Genomic DNA, 25,394 nt, shown 5'->3' on the forward strand with positions numbered 1-25,394 from the left:
AGGTAAAGTATAGTTAATAGCAAAAGAATTCCAAGTGATTCAACATGAGTCATAACATTTATCAAGGCCAATGACATGTTCTGGCAACGCTCTTTTCGTTTTCATTTCCTATGCTATTCTTATCTCCTTTATTTGTTTATCAAAACGAGAGGGGATTGGTTTATTTGCTAAAATATTCGTTGGAATTTTTGCATACAAATGTGAAATGACAAAACAAAACCAACAAAAAAACACACACAAACAAAAACCTAGTACGATCCAGATGCTAAAACGTTAAAAACGACCGTCGCATTTGAAATACGATTGAATCAGTGCGACGGAATGTTGGTTTGTTTGACATTAGACATCTGAAATCTAGTACTGCATCGATGTGCCCGTTCTTGTGCAAATCTTTGCGGTTGGTCATGTTGGTGGCACTGGTCATATATATTCAGTGTTAAATTGTATTATGATTGTGAAGTTTGTTTTTTTTAGTAGCTGCGTTTGACGAATCGTCGTATTTTGTGTTTTTGCCCTCACGGGGAAAATTTGTTTTATCTTTATGTTGATTGAATTTGGAAAGAGAAAAAACGAATTCACAAATGATGTAAATAAATGTGAAAATTAATGGTAAGCCAAATAAATCCTACCGCACCCAGGCAATGTGTATTTTTACATCGAAGAAGAAAAAAAGAGAGCAAGAAACAGCCGTAATAGTTATACAGCACTAAGAAACATCACACATACAAGAATGTTGCTACTTTCTTCATTTTGACTTTTGTTCATGTCTCTATCTATCGTTTGGATTGGACTGCCTCTTGTTTGCTAGTTCTAATTTAAGTGAATTGTGTTTACTCATTATACATCGAATAAGTACAACAACATCAAACGGATTGTGCGTTAGTGACGAAATCTTGGTGCAGTGAAAACACGCATTGGCACCCATGCAATTGCTGTTGGTTCAGTACCAATTATTAGATAGATGGTTTCTTTGTTTCGTTGTTCATTTCCGTGTGAATTTTCGGTTGCTTTTGAATGAAGACGAGCAAAAATTCAAGTGTTAAACTAATCATCGATGTTTGATTCATTTGATAGACCTAAAGACGACAGACGTATGATTCCATAGAGAAGTGACAGAGACGTAGATAGATTGACAGATAGACAGACGGAGAAAAAAAACCAGCTCAAGCAGTTATTGGTGGTGACCTGACCTGACCAAACCAACACACAGAATGGAAGATAGCATTATAAATATCGATGATGAATCTGATTCATTTTCGTAAGTATAAATCATCTTTTCCATTTTTTTGCCTGTTTTAACTACAGTTCTTTCTGTTTAAAACGAGAGAAAAAAAATGAACAAAAAGAAATGGATTGTATCGACATAAAAGTGTACACAGTGTGTTTATTGCGCAAATAAATGTGTGTGGGTTTTTCTCTCTCTATCTCTCTTAAAAAAACAATTTGATTATTGTAATCAAACATCTGTGTGGAGAGAGAGCAAGTTGTGCGAAACTTGTTTCGGTCAGTAAGTTTTTGCTAAGAATCGCAAGAAAATCACTTGAAAATTGCCAACTATGTATTTTATTGTTCGGTTTTTGTTTCTTCTACGCGTTCATTCGTGGGTATTGCTCATTCATCCGAGGGCATGGTTGGAATTTTGTGCGAGTGTGGGCGAAAGAGAAAACTTCACAATACTCTCAACATTGTTCCATTTTTGTGTCGATACATTAATTATTCGCTTCTTTTTTTGCGTTCAATTGTAATACAAAAAAGGTAGTCGCATGGTCATACTAATAAAATTGATACATTATTCATGTCATGCGTTTAATGTTAATCTGAATGTTTTATTTTTTCGTTTAATTTTAGGCTGTCATCAGACACAGACATTCGAAATATTGTTGATCAATGGAAACGCAATCATGAAACCACAGAAAGTAAAGGTAACCTTCTCCAATAACAAAGTGGATATATAAACATTGAAATCGATAATATAGATGTGGGACAAAAAATCGATAACGGATTAGGCGAGAAAATTGTCGGACAAAAAATGACGAATTTTAGTGTTGAGTTATAAATACTTAATAGCATTATTATTATTACAGATTTGAAATATTTGGACACACGAACATTTACACGGCCTAAGAAAAAGAGTTCCACGTACTCCGATGTAAATGATACTAACTTTTTGAACCGAGAGAAAACTTCCAGCGATGAGTTGGTAAATACCTTGAACCCAGGCTAGGACATTCTAGCTCTGTTCGTATCAAGTCACAGGGAGTTAACAAGATCTTATAACAGCCTTAGACTTCCATCGAAAGAGATGGTGCATACACATTGTATCTCTCTTCCTCCTCGAAATCGAAGTCAAAAACCTTATAATATACGTCTTGTTAACTCCTTGTGCACCAAGTTTTTCCGTTTAATAGTTTGATACAATTTTGATGTATTTTGTCTAATTGTTTTCCTCCCTTCTTCCTTTCCAGTCCGACGATCAAATGGCAACATCATCATCGTCCGCCGTGCCAGTGCCAAGAATCGATTTGAAAATCGGTGGACTGGTGACGAGTTTGCAACGCAGTCTATTGGGTGATGTATCACCTCCTTCGCATATGGACAATTCGATGGGAAATAGTTTAATCACAAGCAATGACTTTTCAAATATTGACTTCATGAATGACACTGGTGATAGTTTGTCCATGGCACATTTCAAGCATTATCGATTATCCGATGCGATTGCCGACCGAAATTTCCTCGAACGCTTAACCAACTACGATGAAAGTCTGTTCACAAAAGATGCCGACATCAATAATGTGGATTTGATTGAGAATGGAAATTGCACGGGTTCCAGCAGTAGTACATTACAAAATTCAACGGATAGCACAAACAATTTGGGAGGTGGTAAGCATGATGGGACATTCAATAAAGAGAATTTAGTGAATGGCACATTCGATGCATCGGGCGAAGTGGATAAGACATTTATTCAAGCACCAGATGCCAATGGGTCCATGAATGCTAGCATCAGAAATAGCACATTCGAAATGGGCAACAAGGCCAATCGAACGTTTGAGACGCAAGTTAATAAAATGAACATCACGATACCAGTGGTTGCTGACTATTTGGACGATGAAGAACTCGCTCTGTGTAACTCATTAAATGGCACACAAATTTTGGATATGAATTCGACCTTTCAACTGGATGGTAAGTAATGTGGTGTTTTGCACCAAAAAAAAAAACTTAAACATGAACAAAAACTCAGAAGTAATCACTGTTATCTCTCTTTTCTTTATCAGAATACCAGTCAACGCCCGCTGCACAAGTACGAAAGTCTCGAAAATCGGAATCATTACAAACAATATCGCCCATTTTCTCCGAACGAAACAAGAACAATCTCACACAGAACGTGGACAAGTTTGTTGACATCGAAATCGAAGATATTCCAGTGTATTTGCGCGAACCGGTGACCAAAAGTACGGCACGTGCATCAAATCCAACGGGGATCAATACGGAAATGGTTGAGAATGAACGACAATCGTTGGCCAATTTCGAGGAGTTTGAGAATACATTGCTCATTTTGGAGAATAATAAAACGGAAGAGGAGTTTGATGATTTGTTGAACAGTTTTAGTGCCAAAATTCGAAATCCGATGAGTCAAAAAGTGCGCCAATCCCTGGACAATATAAAAAAGCGTCATTCGTCCATGGGCATGGAGAAACAGCAACAAGATGAATTGAATCGAGAAACGGCGATGAATACGTCGAAAAATGGAAAATACTCAGAGTTTGGTTCGAATGAGAAAAATCGACTGAACGATTCGTTAAGTCGTTCGGTGATGAATTCATCGACCAGCAGCGGGAGTGGAGAGCGATTACTGCGACGAAGTCGTTTGTTTGATGATGCTTTAAGCACATACACCGATCGAATAGTGGACAATAGTGGCATGGATCACAGCGGTTCTTCCATTGGTTACACGGACAATAAACAAGCAAATGAGCTCAATTCCACGCAAACGTTGAACATGAAAAATCAACTGTATCTGGAACAAGAATCCGCTCCAAAGACTGAACCAATTTACAATACGGAAGAATCTCACGGCGAAAGCAAGTCGAACAACCGTGATCGCTTCAAAACCATTCGAATTTTCAAAAAACCACCGCAAAATGCGATTCAAATACCCGGTCCAGAGGAGACGTACATACAAGCCATGCAATCTCCATTGCCAGTAGCTCGTACAGGCGATGTGTTTGCCACCAAGAATACGAATTCACCGAAACAACATGGATTTGATGATGAGCAAAATCAAGCGACAGCCAAGGGTATCAACACCATGACATTTAAAAGATCTGGACTGGCACGACCACGTCAATTGGGCGGCTTGGCAAAACGTGATCTGTACGCCAAATCAAATTCACAGGAGTTTTTATCAAGTGATGAACCAAATGGGATTTCGCAATCGAAACCAGTTCAACAGATTAAGAGTCCGATGGGAATTAAGTCGAAGTCAATACACAATCTATCGACGGCCAAACACACATCAAAACTGCCAGGGAGTCGAGTAGATATCGGAGAATTTGAACATCCATCTTCTACAAGGAATTCAGCTTTGGTGAGTTTTGGTTTTGTGACTCAGTTGAAATGAGTCACGGATTTTCGATTAAGGCCACGGAGTTTTAGACAAAAAATGTGTTTTAGTTGAAAAAAACGTTTTTTTTCCCAACAAATCTATTCAATTTGGGAAGTTTGGCAGACACTTTTAAGAATTCCGTGATTTTCATTGACAAAATTCATTAAAAATTTCGTTTTAATTCGTTTGCAGTCGTCACACACGTTCAAAATTCCAGCACAAAAATCTTCAGCAGCAGTGATGCGTCAACGGCTGGACGTTGGTCAATCACGAAAACTTAGTTTGATTCGACCGTCGTCTGGTTATTATGGCTATAACACAAAACGTACCGACTCCGACACTGATTTGGGACGATTCTCATCGAATAATGTAAGACTTTTTTTGTCTATTTTTGAAGATTTTTTCTGTTTATCGATGTACAATGAATGTCAGTGATGAAGTTATCTTCTTTCAAAGTGAATTTCAATTAGAGATATGAAAATAAATACTTTATTCTTCACTTCTACAGAGCCTTTCATCCGGCAGTTCGAAGAGTAGTTTGAGCCGTGGAGAAACGCCCGAGACGTTTACCGCATCAAATGAGAATCCGAACGCAACATTTGTGCAACCATCTGCGAAAACGTCGAATGTGCCATCTCGTTCATCTGCAGTAGCCAGTAGTGGAATCGTTGCACCGAAGGCATCAATGCTACGGCCACCAAGTCAAATCCGAAGAAGTGCTCTTCCACGTCCCGCTGCTTTTTCAACCAAACGATAAACTTTCCAAACAAAATCCCTAAATTAAACAAAGAGCAAATGTCATTCACTTTATATATCAAATCCCAATGGCTGCAACAACAGAAAAACACTTATCTATCATTAATAAGAATTTAGTGAAATTATTCCATTTATTTATTCGGCTCTGTTTGTATTTAGATAAAAAAAAAATGAAAAAGAGCAGAAAAAACCAATGCTTGTTCACAATTTATATATCATTATATCGTAATTGAATAGCTAAGTTAAGTTACACATCAAAATGAGATTTTAGCAAGAGAGTGACGGAAGAAATGGTTAATGATTGGAATGAAATGCCTTATTAGCTAGCTAAGAGTATGGAATTGAAGGTTTGTTTTGTTTTTGATACGAAAGTAATATCCTCGCATTTTCTAGCAAATATGTAGCTTTCATTTTTGTTTTTTTTTTGTTTTCAACCCGAGCTTAATGTTATATTCCCATAAAAAAATATTCAATCAAATATCGTTAGTTCAAAGCCCATTTAAAAAATGATCCAGCTTCTATCTGCCTTATTCTTTATTTTTCTCTATCTATTTGCATGTAAATAGGAAAATTTGATTTCAACCGATTTTTCAAATCAGTTTCATTACGTAGAGAGAACAAATACCTGTATGTCTTGTTTCATTTTATTGTGATATTTGCGAACAATTGATATTCAATAACAAAACAAAATGATAGAAAGAAAACCAAATAGACACAATGTCAGAAAATGAAAGAAAAATCATCCTAAAATGCTCTGTAAAATCCAATGTAAATTATAAATAAAAATTTGTCACAAAGTACCGCAGTTTTGGTGTGTCTGTTTTTCTTCTTCTAGTAATTACACTGTGGCACACGGTTTTTGTGTGATTATTTGGCTTTCGTGCTTTATTTCTTTTTTTTCCCCTTACATCTTTTCTTAATCTGCCATTAATTGCCATTCCAATTTAATACTGAACTAAAACGATGGATCCAAATTTCACTGAAATCATTTTGTATGGAATTTTTGATGATTGAAAAGTAATAGACATTGAAGTAATGAAGTTCTTAATTACGACGCCGATATATTCATTGTCACTTATGTGAAGTGAATGAATTTCTGAATAGCCATTGACAAGGATGTAGAATGCATGGCCAAAGATTGAAAGCAGGTTAGTTTTGCTAATGCAAATTTGGGAAGCCATCACGCGATGAACGTTTGCGTGGTTCATGTGAATGGTGTGGACTTGAACCAGAGCCTGAGCCTGAACCGTGTGAGCGACGTCCGTCGCGTGAATGGCGTGAGCCTCGTGAGCGAGAATCTTGTCGGTGTCGAATTTTCTGTGGTGTTCCTTCTCGTGAATGTCGTCGCAAATCACTACGCGATTGTCGTCGTCGTTGGTCAATTCGTTGGTTCATCACCATATCGTTCATCATCTGAGTCAAACCACCATGGGACGATGCGCTGGAATCATCAAAAATTCCCTTGATAAATTCCATGAAACAGTTTCAATTGGGTGCAAATTACCCAAACATGTGTTTTCCGATGGCTGAGCATCTCAGCATTTCGTAAGCTACGGATATATCCGAGCATATCGACGACGCATACTGTATAATACAGTGGCGTGTGTTGCTACGTGCAGCCGCAACGACTCGACCGGAATGTGTATGTTGTTGCTGCGTGCAGCCACATAAACTGAACACACTTCGGTCGAGTCGTTGCGGCTGCATGTAGCAACACACGCCACTGTATTATACAGTATGCGTCGTCGATATGCTCGGATATATCCGTAGCTTACGAAATGCTGAGATGCTCAGCCATCGGAAAACACATGTTTGAAATTACCTCATTGATTCCGGTGTCGAATGTGGACTTCGAGAGTATCGCGATGATGGCGAGGATGTGGTGCGAGACAAACGGCGTCTGAAGAATGAAATGAGATTTAAGAAAAAAATACTATTCGAATGAAATACTCTGCTATACCGTGGGCCGGATCCGACGATCTGATCGAAGTTCATCTGTTGCAATTGCTCAGCGCTGTCTGTTTCAAGATATTGCAATTGTTCATCGGTCATAATCTTCAACAGTTCTCCACTGTAACGTCCTGCATCAGCCTCATCACGTTGAGCCATTCGATCGTCTTGTTCGGCCCGATAGACCATATCGCTTATGTCGCTTTCCATTTCATCAATATTCTTCTCCTGAAACAGTTATCTCAATCCGTTTGAATCGTTCTTATCAGTCTCTCGAAATCAAAACAGTAAACAGCCTACCAAATTTTCAAGAGCCATGCTAGTTAGACGCTGTTGAAATTCGTAAATGTTCATCGCTTCTTCGATCATTTTCTCTGTGTTTTGGAACAGCTTGCGCAATTGCGGCGGCATCTGAAATGTGTGAGCAAAACCGTTTCAGAGATATGCTCAATGCAATCGATTGTTTAATGAAAAGAAAAACATCCCACCTCATTACGAATCTGATACAAGCCAACTGTTTTTTTGCACAAACCGCAATCGATTTTCTTGGGTTCAGACCGCGAACGCACTGGAATTTTTACGCAAATCAAATGATTTTATGTTTATTTTCCGGAAACTCTTCGATAAATTCTTTCTTTTGCATCCAACTTACTTACTTTTGAGGGCGCAATCGATGCATGCCACCTTTGAACAGAACAAAAACAAGAATTGTTTTTGTCGCGAGAATGTCTCCGCACAGAATGTGCACATGAGCCATTCGGACAAATCATCCAAAAATGATGGATTATCGGATGCCATTGCCACCTTTTTGTACCTTTTTTATTTCTAGCCACGAATACCGACGAACAATGACTCGATAATCGATTGACAAACTGCTTCGTTGCTGCTTTCGATTCGAACGACGTTTACTCCTTGACTGCAAACCACTGACTGCGTCGTTTCGACAACATACGATCTCAGCGAACGTCGATTGATGCTTCGAGCTCCTTGATCTACTCCATTTTCTCAAGGTTCGCTTGTGTTGAGAATGAAGAATTTTTGAATTTCATGTGAAAAATTCCGATGTATTTTCGTAATGCAATGAAACACCAAACAAATAAGAAATTAGTCGCATAAAATTTGTGCATGACACCATTTGGTGGAAATGAACTTGAGTTGGAGATTGAACAAAAGGTAAAATGGCGACGATTGTTAATTGATGCATGAACTTTTGGAGCCACAACATGCCCAATAAAATTATCAATCCGATTTTTGTCCATTCAATTTCCAAAACACACTGTTCACATTCCATGTTGGTGATTCATCCCAAAACAATGAGAAATTCGATTGAAAAAAACTTCATGCTCTGCTCGATTAATGAGCAAACTAGAGATTGCTATTCTGCTTTTGCCATTTTTATGTGTTCTCCAATGGATACCCACTCGCAGAATGAACAAATTTGTCGGTGAAAATACAACGAACAGCACGACTCATGTATGCAACAATGTTTGCTAGACGCTTATGTGATAGTTTCAAATCGAACATAAACAATACATACATTCGCGGTGTGGCACTGCAAGCAGCTGACTGATACAAAACAAATGCTTTTGCCAAAACAAGTCTTTGGAAAACCACACAGAAGACTTTTGTGTCTTCTATAAGAAAGAAATTTTACGAAATTCGAATAGAAAATTGCTATTCCAATCAGATTATCTATTTAAATATGATTTTCAAAGGAAATACTTCGCGCGCACAAAAATCGTCAGATGTCGCTGCGAACATCGTGGTACTTGTTCAGTAGAATTCTGTGCTACTACTGCAATTGTGTCAAATCATAATGCTTGTGCATTCCTTGATATACACATCTACTCGCATCAAGCGTACATACATAACACTGGACACAATTGGTTGAACCCGAAGTTTTGCATTCAAGGAATTTTCCTTTCAACGAATAAGAAAAAAATAACAGCGGTGGATACATTCCATTTGAAAACTCGACAGCTGAAGTTAAATCATCATTGGAATCAAGGATTTGGAATTGGTTTTCTTTTTAAAAATAATGCTTGGGAAATAACTTTGCTGTCATTGGTTGAAAATCAGTTTCGATGTGAATTCATCAAACAGATCAGTATGGTCCAGTGGAATCGGGAAGACTTTCATCGAATCGAAATGTATGAATTATGACTTCATTTAACAGTTCAGGACTGTTGTCTTTTCATACTATTTGGGTGACAATTTCTTTGCTTAAACGTCATGATAAGCAGAAAAGAAAAAAAGGAAAAGAGATTTTTTTGAACAGCCGAATGGAACATTCGAAAACTAATGATTCGATGGCTTACTCAATTTTCCCACGATCAACAAGCACTTGCGTAGAAGGCTCAGAATTGACTGAAAAAATTCTGGCATTGAAATACTCAGACACTATCGAATCAACACTCGGTGAAAAAATATCAGATGATACAACATTTGAGCTAACAGCTCACTTTTTAAAATCGTGAGTCGTACAGAATCATCAACCGAAACTCATTTAATTGAAAATCTAATCAGGACTATTGCACAAAATTCAAGTCAAGATAAGCAGAGTTTTCTGAATTTTCTATTAGCATAAAAATGAATTTCAAAATAAGAACAAGAGTAAGATCCAACTTATTTTAGTCACTGACGTTAAATGATGTATTGCATCATCATTGGAACGAAGAATTATGATTTTTGCGTGAAAGAAATGTGACGTAAACCTAATTTTGAATTGAATGACAATGTAATGTTATTTAACCTTCTAGTGTAATAATTTTTCCTTTCATTGAGAGTACTGGTACTTGGTTCATTTTGGGCAGAAAAAGCGAAAAAAATACTCATAATGCTGGATTCCCAATGGTTTGCGAATACGAATCAGAGAACAATCGAACCCATTGTATAGAAGTATCGGAAATTTGTCTAAAATGAAGTTCTTTGAAACAATTTTTAGAATTTTTGTTTCTGCGCACATTTTCATATATAACTTAGCAACCACACTACATAGATTAATTGATCAAAAGACAAAAATGAAGAGAACACATTACAACGAATAAAAACCCCATGTGAAGCAATGTGATCCGACGTACGGTTTACATTATACAGGCGTTTAAATTTTGCCCGCCTCCCATACAAATTTGGCCAGTTTTGCCAATTTTATGAAGAAAATAAGAAAATTTGTATGGGAGGTACCCGTAAATCGATTTCGATTGGCTTCAAAATTTCAGGGATTGAGTTTTTTGGTAAAAAAATAAGATCCAGAAAGTTTCATGACGTTTGGAATATCACAAATGGGATTTCTATTGGGATTTTACTTTCATGGTTTCATAAAAAACTCATTTACCTATCTAAATGTTGTGCTGACCTGAAATCCCAATAAACAAGCCACAGATATGGCTTTCGGTGCTTGATTTGAAGCTGACTAGAAGTTTTGAATGGGCAGACTGTCGAAAAACGAGATTTCCCAAAAAAATTCACCATTATGTGAAAGTGAAATACTGAGGGTTTCCGTAAACTGATATTCTTGCCTATTTGAACCCAAAAATGGTCAAAAGTGCTTGATTTTTATTACTGATTTAGATTTTTCGGACCATTTCCCACAACTTTTGCCTTATTTGACTCACTGTTTAACGTGAAAAATTCTTAAATCCCGCATTTGAAAATTAAATGTTGAGAATATACGAAAAATGATATTTTTGAATGTTTGGACTCAAAAAACGTACAAAGTGGTTGGGTTTTTTGCTGATTTAGAATTTTTCGGTCATTTCCAACAATTCTTGACTTATTTGCAACATGATTTTGCGTGAAAAATGCTTAAATCCCGCACTTGAAAGTTAAATCTTTAGGATTTAACGAAATTCGGGAAAATCATGATTTCAAGGCCCCATAAGGCGGGTGTACTCAAAAGGCCAGTTTTTCTTGTTTTCGCCCAAATTTTACGTCCTACCCAATCAGCTTTCATTTTTTGGCCGTTTTCGCAAAGTTGAAAATTAAATCTTTGGATTTAATTAAATCCAAACCACTTACAACGGGCATTAGTCTATTTTTAATTTGTCTCGAACGTTAGAATGTTCGCTCATCTTTTTTCGCATCATCGACAATATTCATAAAAAAGAGAATAAAAAACAAAATGTCAAATTAAACACTTATTTGGAATATATTATGCAAATCTCACAATTTTGCAACACAACAACAAATCTTCAACCAATTTACAGTTCCAATCGAAGAAATTGTATAAAAATAAAGAGAAACAAACATAAACGATCAACTACTGTCATTATGTATAAGTGAAAGATGATTAAGAAAACAACAACAAAAAACCGATTGTATGATACATTGAAATAAATAAACAGATCAATAAGAAAAGTTACGAAGGTTGTGTTTTCATTGTCAACGAAGAAAGTGGAATTTGATCAGATCGAAAGTATGATGACATCGATCTATCTTCATTCGAAATGTGTTCATGAATATTTTTGTAATTGTTTTTTTAGAAAACATTAAAACAAACAAAATATTCTAAATGATTGAACCAAAAAATACATGAAAAAGAAATGAAAAAGAAACGAAAAAAAATTTATATCACTTTAAACTCTTTTCTTTCTTCTCTCGTGGATTTTATGCACGCGTTTGCGTGAAGAATGGTCTATCTTTCTCGCTTCTTGCGTAAAAACTGTTTATATATCGAAATTCGAATCTAAACTATCATCGCCGCTCACCATTGCCGTCTTCTTCTTCTTCTATGCAACGGACTTTAAATATAGAAGAAAATTCATTTTGTTAGCAATTTTTTATAGCAATGAAAATGACTTGGTTTCACCATTTTTGAATAGATTTACCTCAATTGGCGAATCATCGGCCTTTTTCGTACGTTTTGCTGCTTTTAACGATGGATCTTGAACCACGTCCTCGTCGCTTTGGTCTGAAAATTCAGCATAATTGACGGGCTGCAGTATAGAATGAATAAGCATATATTAGAACCAAATAGGCTAATGACTATTATGTAAAATGTCTTTAGCTCAATACAAAACTGGAGTTTCTCTTATAGAAAGAAGCGGTTTCTGAAATTTACCTTGACCGTACTACGGCGTGCATTTATACGACGTGCTGTTGGCGGTGCGATGGTTTCATTCTTATCGAATGATTTGTTGCTATCCGTATCCTTTTCTACAAAATCAAATAAATTTCAGTTATTTTACTGATTAATTTGACGCCATTCAATCAAAAATCGCTCACCTCTTTGCTGAGTGTCAATGTTGATTGCTTGAGACCATCTTTATCCTGCTGTGACTTTGGCTCGTTTGGTGGTGTTACCTCCTTCGGTGGCATTACTTTTTTCGGTGGCACTGTTTGTTTCGGTGACTTTGGCTTCGTGGCTGCTTTCGGAACCTTTTCCTTCTTTGGAGCTATAGTAAATAGGAACAGGATCAGAATATTTTTCAAAAGAAAGAAATCAACCGAAACACACAAAATTATTGCATTACCTGGCTTCTTATTTTTTTTCTTCGTTTTGTTGACCTTCTCGTTGTTGGTACCTTTGCCAACCTTCTCTTTCTTGGCCTTGTTACGAGCACCTGCAGTTATCATATTCCCATACTTCTCGAGAATTTCCTCAATGACAAAATCCTCCGAATAAAAATTGTCAACAACCATGCTATGGTTCTCAATTTTGATTGCTTCATGAACGATTTTACCCATCGTGTTGGCAAAGTATTTGGACAGGTGGTTTTGAAGCTTAAATGGCAAGTCCAGAGAACGATTCAAGAACTTTGCCATATCTATTTTGTCGCTGTCCTTTATACGTCGCATTTTTCGCCAAAGAAATCGCCTTTGTAGTCTGTTGGCGGTGGAAGTGATGCGTCGCTACAACGGCCGTTGATGGTCGAATAAACGGTGCACAGGGCTTTTTGGTTGTAAGGATTTTCGACATTTTTTGCAACCGATGCAGCAAATCGTCGTTCGCCACCCAAAGCAGAGATGAGATGAAGATACTCGGGTGAATCGACTTGATTGGCTCAATGTGTACGGCCAAAATGATGAATCGCTCGTGTTGGAAGTGTAAACAAAGAACATAAAAATGAAAAGAAAAGAAAGCTTCAAATAAAGCGCCTTTGTTTATATTTCCAAGTTATAAGAAGCCCGCCTCAAAAACATATGTTAGAAATTCGTGCATCCTTCTAAAAATAGGTCTCCAAATAGGAGGAGTTTACGGTCACTGCTAAGTTTATATAAAAATAGAACGTATATGCAGATTGCGTTCAAGGTTCAAACCCAAATAAAAGGAAAATGCAATTTTGAGAAAAACAATGTAATTATCGTAAATCAAGAATGCAAAAATAAATGCAAACTGTAAACACCTCAGCGAGACTATTTCTGGAAATGGAGCCAAACGCACGAAATAGTATAAAAGCAGAGTAAAAATAGATACCAGTTGAGCTGCAATATCTTGTAAAGCAGAAATGATAACCGGTCAAAATGCCGAATCAGCTGCTCAGTTTGACTCGAAATTAGTCAAGAGCAAGGTCTCTTTTTATCAATCAGAAAGGTTATAAGCGTAAAAGCAAATAAAATTGTGAAAACTTTGTGCTAAATAAAATAATTTGTTTAAATACATAAATAAATCACGGTTTTATTCAGCTCGATCGGCCGACCATGGCATTTCAAGTGTGATGTGCACACGGCGACGTTTATTCTTCGCATGACGGTCACTTTGAATTGAAATTTCGTTTGATGCCGTTTCCAAAATGATTGCAATCAATTTTTCGCCTTTCATAAAACGATTCTTTTCGATCAGGTTAAGTTTATCCAATGAGGATTTGTCTTCACCGCGTGACTCGTATTGAATACCTTTTCCGGTTCGCACTATACGACCCTTGCGACCAGTCAGCTCTGCCACCTTGCTTGTTCCGCCGAGTAAATTGATCAGATTATCCAATCTATTGAGGGAAATGATGAGAGAAGGTTGATAAGAAGTGCCAACAACTTGTTTTTATAATTTAGTCGAAGACATCGTTCCTCCATTTGAAAAGAAACTATAATATTAATGGATTTTTTTAAAAATCGATTCAATTCAAAATATAGATCCATCCAACTTACGTGTTTGCGGGTAAACGTTCGCCGAGCTTTTCGATTTTCTCAAGAAGTTTGGGTTTATTTTTTGTATCGCTTCACGGCGTTATGATTTTTAATTAACGAATTATCAATTGTCACTCATTTCAATGAACAAAGAGTTTCTTTACACTTAGCGGCTTTGTGTTGCAGGCAGGACAAAGTTTACTTTTGTTCCACAGCTTTACTGCGCAAATGTAGCAAGAAATTACACAAATGCCGTTTTTATGCAGAAACGCACCATTTCTCGGACGAGACACACAGAACCTGCACATATTGACCACCGGGTCTTGTACTTCTTCGGCAACTACAACAGCAGCAGGTGGTGGATGAAAAATGCCTGATGATGTCGATGGTTGATCTGTAGGCGCTTGATCACAGCAAGCAAGCTTTCGATGTTTTGGTGATGGTGAAAAGTATGAATTTCGTGTTTGGTGGTGGTTGTGGAAAAAATTAAAAAATTAGTTTCTTCAAGTTAATTCATGTGTTTTTTTAATGTAAAAAATGATTCTAATAAGAAGTGATTGTTATTTACCTGAAAACATCCTTCACACAACGGATAAAACCGATTGTCGTTAACGTTCTTGCACTTGATGCATTTCCAATAATCAACCTTTCCAAGTTCAGAGTCATTGGATGTATCCGATTGTACGCTATCAGCGGTACTGCCGGAAAATCCAACGCACTCGTTTAAAATACCGATGCTAGAGTCGGTCTCATCTCGGCAAGTGTCTCTTTTTATAGAGTAGAACAAAGCTATGTTTACTCCCGTGCTCGCATCGCCAACGCCACTGGTGCTAGCAAGTGAACTATGATGGCATATAATCGGCGGCGTGCAAAGTAATTCTGCCACCTGAGGCAAATTTTCAAAATGTCGCCCCCAAATTTTTAGGCAAAAGTACTTACTCGCTATAAATTGATTCGGCTGTATTTGTTTCGATTGATTCTGTATTTTTTTCTGTGATATCCGGTGCAGGCTGACGTTTTACGAACTTGTTCATTGAACCACAAAGCTCTTTATCATCTTCTTTCCCTTTTGCTTTTCTTTTGCCGTATTGACAGCCGCTTTCTTTCTGTCGCTACATCGTGGATAAATTCATTATCCACGATGCAGCGACAGAAAGAAAGCGGCTGTCAATACCGCAAAAGAAAAGCAAAAGGGAAAGTCCAATTGAAATGAATAAAATACGGAACGATTAAAAACAATAGATACGTCCACACCGACTTTAGCGTTAAGAATAAATGTACACGCTTTGGAATAATCATGCTTGTGCAATAATTGACTTGATTGCATTTTTGGTGACATCACAAAAATCTAAATCGCGTGAAAAAAAAGTCAGCGTAATCATTTAGCAGCGAAAACAGTAACTAAACACACACAGAAAGAGAGAGAGAGATTTTAAGTTATTTTTATTCAAGTTTTAACAATAACACCGATCGTCTAGAGATTTCTGAGAAATCAAATTTATTCGACAGTCTGCAGACTGTTTATGTTTATACAACAAAACAACAGTGAATTTTCGAATTCATCATTCGTTCGGCGACTTCGCTGAAAAAATGTGTTAAATATAATTGATTTCTGAATTGTTCGCGGACTGATGATGTTATTTTTTGAGTAGAATTTGTCTCTTCACTCGCTGCACTCGCGAATTTTTCTCCCTACAAATTTTTCGTTCGCTGCGCTCGCGAAATTTTCGCCCCTCTTGAACTGTCGCCCTAGGCATTTGCCTCATTTGCCTCCTACTTTGCACGCCACCGCATATAATAAACACTGTATATCAAATTCGAAAGTTATATCTGTTGAATATTTTTTTTGAACAGATCGCAACCGATCACCGATGTGATGTAAGTTTTGGTATAGAGGGAGAAAAAGAATACACATTAACAAAAAAACAATTCAAACCAATAAATATAATCATTTTATTTCTTGTAATATTTAAAATATTTTGTGTATTGTTTTCGTGTGTTTTCGATTACAAAGACCACAATGAAGTTGAACAAATGTCATTCCGTTTGTTGACATTCCATATTCCGGTCGATTTTTGTTCAATGGTATGTACGGCTTGAAATAGTTTTGTGCATTTTTGTGTAGTTTTGTGCGGTTTTGTGAGATTCCGAGCAATGAATATTCGTTTGTTTTCATTTGTTTTATTTTTGGATTACATTTTTCAAAAAATTCAATGGAATAAAAACGAATTTTATGTGTTGCTTGCATAGATTGACGTTTTTTTTTAAAAATACAATCAAATAGCAGTTCAACATCCAACAGATGTGTATATACATGGTATACAAGATTTCAAACTTAGGCGAATTCGAGAGAGTGATTGTCAAATAGTTCACTTGCTAACACCAGTGTCACGGCGGTACTTTTTTTATATGGGAGCTTATGGAGAAAACACAGCGTCGAAGAAAATGAAACATGAAATGTTGTAGTTAAAAACCAGCATTTTCGCCTTTCTGAATAAAGCAAAATCAGCGCGTAGGTACGAAAGCAGACTTATGAGCGTGTGGAATCGAGTTCGAGTCGCACACTAGAGGAGAAAAAAATTAATTTTTTTTTCGTTAAATAAAATTTGGTTTTTGGACAGACAGATGAAATTACATTTTGTTTTGATGAAATTACATATCGCTTTTATACTAAGAAACTATCACATTTTTAGTATTTTCATGATGAATTGTTTTGATTTTGATTTTTTCATGAAAAGTCCTTTTTTGTGTTTTTAGTTGATTGAGTGGTATGAAAAGACTTGGTGAAGGGCTTGGTTCCGGAAGAATTTTATTCATTTGAACGCAAAAACACTTTGGTTATGATTTTGCCCTTATTCACGGCAACAAGAATTAGTTTTAGTTGATTTTTGTCGATTTTTCATGTTTTTTCCAACTTCTAATGGCTGTATCTCAAAAAAACAGAGTTTTCCCATATATAAGCTATATGTCAAATTTTAGCTCTAATTTGGGGCTATATTTGAGGTAATTTTGAAAAAAAATCGTCGGAGTCGTTTTCGAGAAAATGGCCGATTTGTGCAAGAATTTTTTTAAATCGTAATAACTCATGAACGGATGGTCCAATTTCGACGTTCTTGGGCTTGTTGGAAAGGTCTCGACGAGTAGACTCAGAAAAAACATTCAACATGAACGGGCCGCGTTCAACAATCGGTAAATGGGAAAAACTGATAATTGTACATAATTTTCAAGTGGCTATTTCCGAGGTCGCTTTCTTCGTATACAAATACATTGGAAAGATTTGACGTAAGACGCCAAGACGCCTCTACGCGTGGAAGCTGTCATCGTACACATATTGAACACGAACATTGTCGTTTACACAATCGCACTCACACAAATGAACGCATCGATAGTGCCCGCTCAATATATGAACGATGAGTGTTTTGAGTGTCCCTCGCCTAGAGTGCTGCGTGTCGTTTTTCTTCGTTTATTAAGCGATCTTGCTATTTCTATGGAGGCGGTTGGTCGATTCCCAAGTTTGAATGCATTTTCTGGGCCTATGAGCCAGGGGATTTCTAGCGATACTTCATTCATACCAGATGGCCTCTTAGGAAAAAAGTTCGAAATTGCGTGTATATATAGGCGAGTTCGACTTTCAGCACAGAGGTGCTTTCGTCACTCGCGCCTGCTGTCGCCGGCTGTGATAATGTCATTGGTTGAGAGACATAATTGAAGCAGGAGCAAAGTTCGTTTTTTTCTTGGTGAAACGTTAAACTTACGAAACAGGTGTTCAATATTTACTTCGCATGAGCAAAAAAAGAATGTTGTTATTTTTTTCGCATTTTATTGTATGGAATGTATTTAATTTTTATAAGCGACTATGTAGTTTATATTTAGACGACATTGGTAATCACGATATATCTCTATTTTATCCTTGTCGACAAAATATATTCCAGGAAAGCATTTGTATATCTAATAATAATGTCATTGGTTGAGAGACGTAATTGAAGCAGGAGCAAAGTTCGTTTTTTTCTTGGTGAAACGTTAAAGTTACGAAACTGTTGTTCAATATTTGCTTCGCATGAGCAAAAAAAGAATGTTGTATGCGAAAATGTTTCAAATCCGATTCACTTTTAACGATATTCTAATTATTGATTCCTTTTGGTGCATACAATTTGTTTGACGAAGCGAAAATGAAAATTGCAATTTCAATGCGGCTTGTTGTTTGAGCTGTCACTTGCGAGCACTGACAAACAGTGTGACCACCGATACCAACCGAAAATCAAATATGTGGTAAATATGTGAACCTGCATCAATTCAATATCGCGTTTAACACAAAGAAACTGAAATCGCACTGTGGGAGGTACCCGTAAATCGATTTCGATTGGTTTCAAACTTTCAGAATCTTTTTTTCTCCCAAAAAATGAAATTTCAGAAAGTTTGAAGTCAATCGGAGTCGATTTACAGGTACCTCCCATACAAAAGTGTCAATTTTTTGAGGTTTTTCTTAGGGCAAGTACCCCAGGATCAAATCGAAAATGGCTCATCTTCGAACTTAAACTAAGTTTTTGGGATACAAAACTTTTGGCATTTCCAGATTTTGATCATCTCAATTTTTTTCAAGTTATCGTGTTGACACACACCAACGACGACAACGACGACGACGGCACACGAACGGAAAAGTGTCTCAAAAAGTGGTTTTCTACGCGTTTCATGAGTTTTTATGATGATCTAAACCAATTTTGCGAAAAAAGTTTTCGAGACCAATTCCTATACTTTCCCTTGACACGTTGTGTACGGAAAAGTAAAAGAAGATTTTTGATAGGTTCAATCGCATTATACAAAGACTTAATCTCTCATGCCAGATTTTCTCGATTCGTATTAATTTCTTTCAATTTTGTTTCATCTCGAAAAAATTTTAAACCGTTTGCCATTGCCATATTATTTTTACTTGCTTAACAATTTGATTTTTTGCTGGTTTTCCAGAATTAGTCGAAGATGTGCTTGTATCCGGTTCAGGGATGTGTCTTATGGTTGAATTATGAATGGGCTCTGGTCATATCGATAACAATACGGATTTGTTATGGTTCCCATTTGTTTCCACGGGATTTGAAGCTTCAGCTGCCGCACGTGAATTTTCGGGGGACGAATCGTTTTTGTTACAACAGTCAACAACGTTAATTTCTCCAATTCGAACAATCAAATATTTCATTAGTTTTTTTCGCATTATTTTCTTTTAAAATACAAATTACCTGGACTTTTGCTTTGACTTTTACTTTTTGCCGATCTGGGCGAGCGGATTGCCTTCGCCAACTGGCACCTCATCTTCATTATCGAAGTCACTGATCTTGGCTCGCTTCAGTTGCTTTGATGCGGCACCTTTGATTTTTGAGAAGATTTTGCATTACTTCGTGTTTATTGATCAAATAAATTCAGATTTTTACCTTCACCCTCTGAATCACTTAGAATAGCACGTTTCTTGCGATTCACTGGCGAACCACTTCTATGCGAAGCAGCACTGCCAACTGCGTGAACAAGAACGTGAACGTGAACGAGAGCCTGGAATACAAGAAAGAACATTATGAAATTGGTTTGAAATCAAAGAGAAAACGTTCACTTGGATACACTCTGTTGAATGCCGAATTTTTTTACCTTATTGACACTACAAGAGCCGGATTAAATTATTGATAATAAATTTAATTCTAACCTGAATGCATTTCGGGCACTGTTACTGCCCATCATCAGCAGTCACGACTAATTTGTCGACGGCAAAATCAGCTACACGATGACAAATTCACACGCCAATGTACGAATTGAGATGAGACACACGAAACGAAAAAACAACACTCGATACAAAAACCCACTCATACACAAACAAATGTACCGTAAACTACTTTATTTTGGCAAACAGTGGCGATTCGATATTGCCTCCGTCTTGGTTTAGCGATTGGTTTTTGGCTTCGCCTGCTTGTATGTAAATTGCTTCGTATGCATCAAGCCGACGACAATCGTTCACTTGTTTTTTCAGTTTCACACAGTCTTTGTTAACCCTCAACTGCATGAATTTTTCCTAGGACTGGGAGTACTGGTATTTGGTTGATTTTTGGCCATAGATAACGAAAAAAATATTCATAATCCTAGATTTCCCATGTTTTAGTCAGGAAATGCGATAGAAATAAGTCAGAGAACAATGAAATCCATTGTTTAAAAGTGTCAAAAATATGTCTAATTTGGAAACCGAATAATTTATTCTGTCAAATTTTCGTTTTCGTGCACATTTTTGTTTATAACTCACCAATCGTACGACATAGACAAATGACGCCAAAGACAAAAATAAAGAAAAAACATTGACAAATAAAAATTCCCCTTGAAGCAATGTCATCCGCCGTACGATTCACATTATACAGGTGTTTAAATGATGCCCGCCAAAAGGCGGGCTTATGCAGTTGAGGGTTAACATTTGTGTGGCCGTCTATAAGAACGTGTGCGGCTACAGCTGACTTGTTCGGGTGGTTGAGTCGAATGCATGCACAATGTTCACAAAAACGTTTCTCAATACTCCGTTTTGTTTGTCCCGTGTATTTCTTTTTGCACTCACTACAAGTCACTGTATAAATGCCAGATTTTTTCAGTGTATCAATCTTATCCTTCGTTGAGCCTAACAAATTAGACAGTTTGTTGTCGTTTCTAAATACGATTTCCATCTGGTATTCAGCGAATTTTTTCTTCAGTTTATTTGTTATGCTCGGAACGAATTCAAATGAGACTCTCTGTTTTTCTGGCCTGTCTCTTTGCGAAAAAAGTGTCGTAAGGCTCATGTTTCTCACTTTATTTCCGTGTTTTTAAATGAGTTTATCCACTATTTCTACATTGAAACCATTCATACGCGCTGTTTCTTTGATATATAAGTGCATTCGTTTCGAAAATTGACAATGTTCAACGGCAAGCGGCATAAACGATGAACCATTGAATGATATGCTGCCAATTTGTGCTGGATTGGACAGTACGAATCGCTTGTTATGGTGCGCATAGTACTAGTGGGTTTGTGATACATTGCGAATTCTAATTTCTTTCTAATTCTTTGTACTTCTAAGCACGGCATAATTTAGCGGGCAGTTCAGGCTCAAACGGGCAATTCTGAAATTAAAACGGGCAGCTCTGAATCGCGATTTGGGCAGTTCTAAAATCGAAGGAAATGAAGAAAGAATATAAAGAAAAACAAAGAAAATTTGAACTACACGCTGAAAACAGTCATGATTTTAGAGCTACCAAACTGTACACATACAGACAATAGGTTTCACGCGCTATCGAATGTGTGAATTCTCATTGATTGATTTTTGGTATTACTTTACTTATCATTACCGTACACATAGTGTAAAGGGAAAGTATAGGAACATGCCCCGAATTTTTTTTCTCGCAAAATTGTCTTAGATCATCATAAAAACTCATGAAACGCGTAGAAAACACATTTTTGAGACACTTTTCCGTTCGTGTGCCGTTGTCGTTGGCGTAACTCAAAAATCGAATGAGATAATCCAAAATTTGGAATTTTTTGAAGTTTTGTATCCGAAAAACTTAGTTCAAGTTCGAAATTGAGCCATTTTTGATTTGACCCTGGGGTACTTCCCTTAAGAAAAACCTCCAAAAATGACAATTTTGTATGGGAGGTACCCGTAAATCAATTCCTAGTGGCTTCAAACTTTCTAAGGTTTCATTTTTTTGGCAAAAAAAAGATTCTGAAAGTGTTATGTTGATCGCGTATGCGCGAGTTTAGTTTTTAGGTCTCAACTTTTCATAGCTGCGCAACTAGCGATTTAATACAACTGGCGCCATCTGGAATTTCTGTGTACAGTGTACCGAACTACACAGAATGTGTGTGATTTGTTGTTGTAAAAAATAAGAACATGGCAAAATAAACGTCAAACGTGACCACAGAGTGTACACACTCAATATTATAGCGACATCTATTATTAAAATAGCTTGTAGTAAATGCATTTATAGCATTTCCCTGTAGTTGCGATGTTTTCGATGAGTTGAAAATATGTTTTTTCGTTCAAAGCAATGAAAAAAAGTACAGTGCGAAAAAGTACGGCATCACGAATGTAACTCTTTTTATATATTTAATTTAAATAATTGCTCTTTTCAAGCCCCCGCAAATTTGGCAAACTTCGGGTAGTTCTGAAATTTCCTTAAATTATGCCATGCTTCTAAGTCCAAGAACGGATTAATTAATTATGATCCGAACATATGGAAAATTACCAGAAAAATATCAAAAATGATCAGAAGAATATTCAAAATGATCAGAAACTTTTTTTATTAATTTGATCAGAAAAATTTGGAAATTAGCCGAAAAATATCTAAAATGATCAGAAATGCTTTTTCCAAAATTGATCAGAAAAAAAGTACAATGATCAGAAGTGTATTTAAAATTATCAGAAACTCTTTTCAAAACTTGATCAGAAAAAAATAGAATTTATCAGAAATATATCGAAAATTAACAGAGAATTTTTCGAAATATGATCAGAAAAAAAATATTTTTATCATAAAAATATCCGAAAATGACCAGAGTAAATTCGCATTTTGGCTACAGGGCATAACTTCCCCGGTCATAATTCCACCGAATTTCGGACAAAATTTCCCCAAAATCCAAAAAAATCTATGGGGAAATTATGTCCATTTTCAATTGGATATAATTCCACTGACTCTTTGGTCATAATTTCCCCGAGAAATTATGTCCATATGCATTTGGATATAATTTCTTCTGATTTTTGGACATATTTTCTCTAATCAAAATTTTTTAGATGGGGAAGTTATGTCCAAATTTGAAATGGAATTATCATCTCCATTGGTACATGCATAAAACATTGGGACATCGGCACATTGAAGAAGAGATGGAGAATGAGAAATGTGACGATTAGCCCAGAATTCTTGGAATTTTGGGTCGGTTGGAGTAAACGCATGGGGAGAGACACCATTAGCTATTTTTTTGAAGTTCATATAAATACTAGAGGAAAATAGCAAAAATAGCAAAAAATAGCAATATTATTGAAGAAATAGCGCATTTGTTATTTACTGTTTTTAACCGTTTGAAACAAAGTTTTCGAGTTATTTTATGAAATTAAATGGAACAATTTGTTCTTTTCTATGAATTAACAAATAATAAATGCGATGATATTGAGCACTTTCACACTTCAGTCTGAAGTAACATGAGTGACAAGCAAGTCAATTTGTGCTAAAGTTTTGAGTTTTTTCAATCAATTTTATTTTTATTTCGTGTTCAAATAAAAAAAAATGGTTGAGCCAACAAAATTGCGCGTAATCGAATTACGCCGAGAGTTATCGGACAGAAATTTAAAAATTGGTGGAAAAAAAAGTGGACTCATTTCTCGCCTCCAATTCGCGTTAGATAAAGAACGACGAGTGCAGCTCACTCAAGCAAGTGAGAGTGCCACAAATCACGATGAACGTGAAATGTGGCAGAAGAAGAAACAAACATTTTGGGCCAATTTTTTTTACATTCAATAATAACGCTTCAAGTGACGCTAATTTCATTATTTATGTACAATTATTCGATGAAAAATACGTGGGGAAATTATGTCCATTTTCAATTGGTTTTAATTCCACTGACTCTTTGGTCATAATTTCCCCGGGAAATTATGTCCATATGCATTTGGATATAATTTCTTCTGATTTTTGGACTTATTTTCTCTAATCAAAATTTTTTAGATGGGGAATTTATGTCCAAATTTGAAATGGAATTATTTTCTCCGTCATTTCGGCCATAAATTCTCCATTCATTTTGTATGAGGGAAGTTATGACCGGGGAAAATATGACCGGTCACCCGCATTTTGACCAGAAAACTTAATAGTTTTACCATAAGTTATAACACCTGATTCAAAAGTTTTTGCACTAAATGAAAGCCGAGATACTTTTTACTTATTACCGAGATTACTGTTTTGGGAAAAGTGGGGAGATAGCGTTTTGCTTCAATAATTCGATTAATAACAACTATGGAATAGTTGTTTTTGGGTTTATTATGCTCAAAATTGATTTCTCTTCAAATATTAATATTTAAAGACCAATTTGGCTTTGATTTTTTCTATTAAAGCTACCTTCTTGGATGAAACGTTAATCAGAGCTTGAAATCGATTTTTTGAAGTATATGGAACAACAAGGTCGCTTTCTTCGTATACAAATACATGTGAAAGATTTGACGTAAGACGCCAAGACGCTCTACGCGTGGAATGCTCGAAGCTGTCATCGTACACATATTGAACACGAACATTGTCGTTTACACAATCGCACTCACACAAATGAACGCATCGATAGTGCCCGCTCAATATATGTACGATGACTGTTTTGAGTGTCCCTCGCCTAGAGTGCTGCGTGTCGTTTTTCTTCGTTTATTAAGCGATCTTGGGAACAACAAAGTTCGAATGGATGGCGTTTTTGAACGGTTTTGCAATTAATATCATCAATACATAGCATATCAACACAATAAATTGTAAAAGGAATTTTTCCTGTTATTTACACCTCATACTCAATAAAAAATAAAAATAAAATAAAAATAAAATAAATCATTTTTCAAGAAGCCTTTCTCAGTGTAAATGCATTGAATCTTACTCAAAATTGTGAGTGAACACCTTTAATAAATTTTATTTCCTTGGTATATTTGGTGTATTTTTCTGGAGAATACCCATTTTTTTCTGACCCGTTTATGAAACGATTTCGGATATTATTAAATATAGTTCTGTTCATTGTATTTTTTTTTTCTGATCAATTTTGAAAAGAGCATTTCTGATCATTTTAGATATTTTTCGGCTAATTTCCAAAATTTTCTGATCATATTAGGTTTTTTTCTGATCAAACTAATAAAAAACGTTTCTGATCATTTTGAATATTTTTCGGATACTTTGCAAATTGTTCGGATCAAATTTGTAAAAAAAGTTTCTGATCATTTTAAATATTTTTCGGATCCTTTTCGAAATTTGAGGATCAAAATTAAATGAGCCTCCAAGAACGGTAATTTTCCGTCTTTTCCCGTTT

General features: G+C 36.2%; 3 protein-coding genes across 5 annotated transcripts; 1 reads left to right on the top strand and 2 right to left on the bottom strand.

Moving 5' to 3' along the window:
- Window positions 1–394: 394 nt before the first annotated feature.
- On the top strand, window positions 395–6,164 carry LOC129565299 (uncharacterized). Of its 3 annotated transcripts, none has more exons than XM_055440029.1 (8): window positions 395–609; window positions 1,075–1,258; window positions 1,849–1,922; window positions 2,085–2,200; window positions 2,466–3,180; window positions 3,273–4,585; window positions 4,796–4,972; window positions 5,112–6,164. In XM_055440029.1, exons 2-8 carry the CDS (start codon window positions 1,212–1,214, stop codon window positions 5,358–5,360), a joined length of 2,691 nt encoding a protein of 896 aa, XP_055296004.1. In that variant the 5' UTR covers window positions 395–609; window positions 1,075–1,211; the 3' UTR covers window positions 5,361–6,164. The 3 variants fall into 3 exon arrangements, with proteins under 3 accessions (XP_055296004.1, XP_055296005.1, XP_055296006.1); XM_055440030.1 differs by having other exon boundaries at window positions 435–934; XM_055440031.1 differs by lacking the exon at window positions 395–609 and adding an exon at window positions 724–938.
- On the bottom strand, window positions 5,485–8,328 carry LOC129565300 (uncharacterized). The gene is made up of 6 exons (XM_055440032.1): window positions 7,966–8,328; window positions 7,798–7,877; window positions 7,610–7,720; window positions 7,320–7,537; window positions 7,182–7,259; window positions 5,485–6,800 (listed from the first exon to the last, which is right to left on the bottom strand). Exons 1-6 carry the CDS (start codon window positions 8,105–8,107, stop codon window positions 6,518–6,520), a joined length of 912 nt encoding a protein of 303 aa, XP_055296007.1. The 5' UTR covers window positions 8,108–8,328; the 3' UTR covers window positions 5,485–6,517.
- Window positions 8,329–11,923: 3,595 nt separating this feature from the next.
- LOC129565301 (protein TonB-like) lies at window positions 11,924–13,064 on the bottom strand. The gene is made up of 5 exons (XM_055440033.1): window positions 12,781–13,064; window positions 12,533–12,702; window positions 12,369–12,463; window positions 12,136–12,243; window positions 11,924–12,048 (listed from the first exon to the last, which is right to left on the bottom strand). Exons 1-3 carry the CDS (start codon window positions 12,992–12,994, stop codon window positions 12,392–12,394), a joined length of 456 nt encoding a protein of 151 aa, XP_055296008.1. The 5' UTR covers window positions 12,995–13,064; the 3' UTR covers window positions 11,924–12,048; window positions 12,136–12,243; window positions 12,369–12,391.
- Window positions 13,065–25,394: the final 12,330 nt, after the last annotated feature.

Source organism: Sitodiplosis mosellana, unplaced genomic scaffold, assembly GCF_009176505.1.
Source record: "Sitodiplosis mosellana isolate CC-2019 unplaced genomic scaffold, AAFC_SMos_1.0 Smas_scaffold_2, whole genome shotgun sequence".
Lineage (NCBI taxonomy): Eukaryota > Metazoa > Arthropoda > Insecta > Diptera > Cecidomyiidae > Sitodiplosis > Sitodiplosis mosellana.

Excerpts from the sequence above, each read along its gene's own strand:
- LOC129565299 (XM_055440029.1), top strand. The coding sequence starts at position 1,212 with ATGGAAGATAGCATTATAAATATCGATGATGAATCTGATTCATTTTC. Across the intron at positions 1,923-2,084 it reads TGAAACCACAGAAAGTAAAG|ATTTGAAATATTTGGACACA; the intron begins GTAACCTTCTCC and ends TTATTATTACAG. Across the intron at positions 4,973-5,111 it reads GACGATTCTCATCGAATAAT|AGCCTTTCATCCGGCAGTTC; the intron begins GTAAGACTTTTT and ends TCACTTCTACAG.
- LOC129565300 (XM_055440032.1), bottom strand. The coding sequence starts at position 8,107 with ATGGCATCCGATAATCCATCATTTTTGGATGATTTGTCCGAATGGCTC. Across the intron at positions 7,721-7,797 it reads TGTATCAGATTCGTAATGAG|ATGCCGCCGCAATTGCGCAA; the intron begins GTGGGATGTTTT and ends CACACATTTCAG. Across the intron at positions 6,801-7,181 it reads TCGACACCGGAATCAATGAG|CGCATCGTCCCATGGTGGTT; the intron begins GTAATTTCAAAC and ends TGATGATTCCAG.
- LOC129565301 (XM_055440033.1), bottom strand. The coding sequence starts at position 12,994 with ATGGGTAAAATCGTTCATGAAGCAATCAAAATTGAGAACCATAGCATG. Across the intron at positions 12,703-12,780 it reads GAAAAAAAATAAGAAGCCAG|CTCCAAAGAAGGAAAAGGTT; the intron begins GTAATGCAATAA and ends TATTTACTATAG. Across the intron at positions 12,464-12,532 it reads CATTGACACTCAGCAAAGAG|AAAAGGATACGGATAGCAAC; the intron begins GTGAGCGATTTT and ends TTGATTTTGTAG.